The 4,404-nt window shown below is 34.8% G+C and overlaps 1 protein-coding gene across 1 annotated transcript; it reads left to right on the top strand.

The window, feature by feature from the left end:
• Nucleotides 1-254: 254 nt before the first annotated feature.
• LOC109164136 (trans-resveratrol di-O-methyltransferase-like) lies at nucleotides 255-1,568 on the top strand. The gene is made up of 2 exons (XM_019312923.1): nucleotides 255-1,018; nucleotides 1,101-1,568. The coding sequence occupies exons 1-2, from the start codon at nucleotides 263-265 to the stop codon at nucleotides 1,422-1,424; spliced, it is 1,080 nt and encodes a 359-aa protein (XP_019168468.1). The 5' UTR covers nucleotides 255-262; the 3' UTR covers nucleotides 1,425-1,568.
• The last annotated feature ends 2,836 nt before the right edge of the window (nucleotides 1,569-4,404 follow it).

Here is a 4,404-nt window from a genome sequence, read left to right on the forward strand (position 1 = left end):
TTACTCTCAAAGGATGTAGACATTTTTACATGACGAAGAAAATAACATATCAAAATCTGCCACATAAAAGAGTAAATTTGAGAGTCGTCACATAAAAGAGTAAATTTGAGAGAGTAAGATTTAGTAAGAGTAGAGTTTTGAGAGTGAGTAGAATCGCATCAATCAAACCCGGAGCTTATTCTAAAGAATTATATAAAGCAACCGACACAAGTGCATATACTATTCTTGAACACCGACAGAAATAATATTTGTGAATTGTTTGATGGAAGCCAATATTGAAATGTTTGAAGCTCAAGTTCATATTCTGAAGCACGCTTACAACTACGTAAACTCCATGGTGCTTGCCACTGCAATTCAGCTAAATATCCCAGACATAATCCACACCCATGGAAAACCAATCACCATTCCCGACCTTGTTTCTGCACTCAAAATCCCTCCTCAGAAATCTAACGCCGTTTATCGCATCATGCGCTTGTTAACGCACAACGGCTTCTTTGATTCAACAAAGCTCAACGAAGAAGAAGAAGAAGATGGGTATGTTCTCACAGCTTCTTCAAGGCTACTCCTCAAAAGTCAGGTTCCAAATCTGTCCCCTTTCGCCCTATTCACGGTGGATCCAGTCATGTTAGCGCCATGGAAGGTTTTGGGGGACTGGTTTTCACGAAATGAGGAGTCCAGTGCGTTTGAGACCGCGCACGGGGCTCCTATGTGGGAGTTTTGCGACACGAATTCTAGGTTCAACAACGTTTTCAATGAGGCAATGGCTAGCGATTCCCAGATGATGAGGTTAGTTGCGAAAGATTGTGGGCAAGTGTTTGAAGGGTTGAGTACGTTGGTAGATGTGGGAGGCGGCACCGGAACCATAACTAAGCTCATCTTGGAGGCGTTTCCGAGCCTCAAATGCACTGTGCTTGATCTCCCTCATGTTGCTGCAAAACAACAGGATTGCCAAAATCTGCGATTTCTTGGTGGGGACATGTTTCACTCAATTCCTTCTGCTGATGCCATCATGTTAAAGGTACCAAATTTCTTTCATTTCATCATATACTTACTAACAAATTCAATTTTAATTCGTACTAAAATTTGGCAATAAATTAAAGCATATTATGCATAACTGGAGTGACGAGGACTGCCTGAAGATACTAAAGAAATGCAGAGAAGCCATCTCAGAGGACAATAAGAATGATGGAGTGAAGAAGGGGAAGGTGATCATCATCGACATGGTTTTGGGCGCAGAGAAAGATAATGAAGCAGAAGACATAACTGAATTGAAGCTGATGTTTGATGTTCTGATGATGGTTCTCCATTCTGGGAAGGAACGAACAGAGAAGGAATGGGAAAGACTGTTCATTCAATCTGGGTTCACTCACCATAAGATAACACCAATTTTTGGCCTCAGGTCCCTCATTGAGGTGTTTCCTTAGTATCCACTTTTCATCAAACACTATCATGTTTCAATTCTTATTATTGCTCTCTATCTCATCAATCTTCTATGTTTAGTTTCCTGCTGCCTGCTGTTTGTTCAGAATAACACTGTACTACTATAAATCAATTCCTAATTTTAAATTCTTCTTTTTCTTTTTAATGTCATAAATTTTACATTTTGATGGCTTAGTAAATTGGAGTGCCTTAACTTATGGATACTGGCAAATTATTGTGTGGACCATGGTCCACATAGTGTTATATGGACCATAATAAAATGCACATTTTTAATATATTAAATGTACATTATTTTTGTACTGTATATACATTATACAATATAATGTACACTCAGTACAAAAATAATGTATATCCCCTGATTACAATATATATTATTTTTGTGCTAAATATACATTATTTTACTGTATATAAATATGGTCTATACAATTTATATGGACCACGGTCCGCACAATAATGATTGATGGATACTCCTCCCAAATGCTCTGTCGGGCCGGGGTGTGGGGGGCTCTTAGGGTTGGGGTTCAGCCTTTTGGAATAATGATTGATGGATACTACATGAATATCACAACAACAATATTTCAAAGTTAAATATTAAATGTGTATGACCTGCTATATATATTGTGTGTTCGTTAATATACTGAATTTTATCTTTTAAAATAAGAGTTAATTCCAATAATGGTCCTCCGACTATATTGATTTTCTAAAATTAGTCCCTGACTTTTAATTTGGACATTTTACATCCCTTGACTTTCAACTTCTTTTCAATTGAGGTCCTTTCGTCAGATTACGGTAAAGTGGATTTTAAATGAAAGGGTAAAGTAGTCATTCCATTTGCCTAATGTATAATTCTTCGTATTTCTTTCTTGTATACGCGACTTCGGATATCGGATTCACTTAATTGCTTAGTCCCTAATGGAATTTTGTTCTTCCAATGGATTTTGGGATTAAGCAATTAAATGAATCTGATTTCCGGAATCGCGCATACAAGAGAGAAATACAAAGAATTATACATTAGGCATATGAAAAGACTACTTTACCCTTTCATTTAAAGTCTAATTTACCGTAATCTGACGAAAGGACCTCAATTGGAAAGAAATTGAAAGTCAAGGGACGTAAAGTGTCCAAATCAAAAGTCGAGGACTAATTTTGGAAAATCAATATAGTCGGAGGACCATTGCTGGAATTAACTCTTTAAAATAAGTAACCCAACTTCTAATTGACTTATGGCAAACTAGATAGGTTAAGTGTAGTATCAGTTCTAAGTGAAGATTTGATGGGCTAGACATTACATCAAAGTCTTTGAAAGCTAGCGGTTGAATTACTACACCAACTTATCATGAATAGCTGGCAGAGTAGTTACATAAACTAAGGTTATTGTACAAGAAAGTCTCTATTTGACTGAAATACATCAAAGTGCAATTAAGAGAGTAATTCAGTCTACATGGAATATTTAAGAAATTGCTTGTCTTTTAAGGATCAGAGTATTATATATTCTGCATGTTAGAGAGAGAATTATTATTGTTGTTGTTGTTGTTGTTGTTATTATCTTCAACCGCTAGCTTTCAAAGACTTTGGTGTAATGTCTAGCCCATTACACCAAAGTGTAATAGCTGGCAGAGTAGTTACATACACTAAGGTTATTGTACAAGAAAGTCTCTATTTGACTGAAGTACATCAAAGTGCAATTAAGACAGTAATTCAGTCTACATGGAATTTTTAAGAAATTGCTTGTCTTTTAAGGATCGAAGTATTATATATTCTGCAGGTTAGAGAGAGAATTATTGTTGTTGTTGTTGTTGTTGTTGTTATTATTATTATTATTATTATTATTATTATCATTACCCGTGCGATGCACAGAATGAATTTGTTAAAATATTTAGATCGATATACAATTATATAAATTTTAACATCGAATATTATATAATGCAATTGAGTTTGATCGATATGGATTTGTTAAAATATTTTAAGAATATTTGGAACGATATACAATTATATAAATTTTAACATCAAATATTATATAATGCAATTGAGTTATATCGATTGTATTTTCTGATGTTATCATTGCTTGAATTCGAGCAAATAATTGTCCAACTAATAACTCATGCTAAAACTTTACAGGGCGTTTGGTTGGAGGGGGGAATTATGTGGGAAAGGAATTGTAATTCCATGGGAGTTGAATTACTGGGAATTTAAATTCCAGTGTTTCTGTCGGCGTTTGGTTGGAGGGGGGAATTATGTGGGAAAGGAATTGTAATTCCATGGGAGTTGAATTACTGGGAATAAAGTGAGAATTTAAATTCCAGTGTTTGGTTGACAGAAATAGAATTACTGGGAATTTCAATTCCAACGTTTGGTATACATGGGAATTGAAAGGGAATAAGTAGTATAAAGTCAAACATGTCCATTATTGTTGTTAGACATTAATTTTAGGTTAAAAAATGAATGGGTAATTTTGACTCATCACTATCTTTTTTTCCCAAGAATTAAAATCCCAGGGGGGACATGAGATTTTAATTCCATGAAAATGGGACGGAATTGCAATTCCCTCCAACCAAACTACGGAATTTAATGGCCTTTGGAATTAACACACAAATGAGTTTCTTAGATTTATAAATCCAAGTATGTGTTTCTCGATCAATTTGAGAAACCCTAGTCTAGATTTATCAGTATGAGAAATCGGCCTGGATTTCTCAAATTAAAAAACCTTAAGTGATTTTTTCTCAAATTAAAAAACCCTTAAGTGAGTTTCTAAATTTCACAACTCACTCACGAGTATACTGTTTTTATTCATGTCTGGGTTTCTTAATATATTATTCGATAGATTTCACAAGTCAGCATGTAGTTATTTTTGGAAGAGCATAATTTCTCCTCTTATATAAAGGAGCTCAAGATCTCCTCTATTAAAAGTTTTCAATGTGGGATCATAATCCCACATAATTTACAAACGCCCTTTGTCTCTTTTTT

Source organism: Ipomoea nil, unplaced genomic scaffold (assembly GCF_001879475.1).
Source record: "Ipomoea nil cultivar Tokyo-kokei standard unplaced genomic scaffold, Asagao_1.1 scaffold3056, whole genome shotgun sequence".
In the NCBI taxonomy this organism is placed as follows: domain Eukaryota; kingdom Viridiplantae; phylum Streptophyta; class Magnoliopsida; order Solanales; family Convolvulaceae; genus Ipomoea; species Ipomoea nil.

Excerpts from the sequence above, each read along its gene's own strand:
- LOC109164136 (XM_019312923.1), top strand. The coding sequence starts at position 263 with ATGGAAGCCAATATTGAAATGTTTGAAGCTCAAGTTCATATTCTGAAG. Across the intron at positions 1,019-1,100 it reads CTGATGCCATCATGTTAAAG|CATATTATGCATAACTGGAG; the intron begins GTACCAAATTTC and ends AATAAATTAAAG.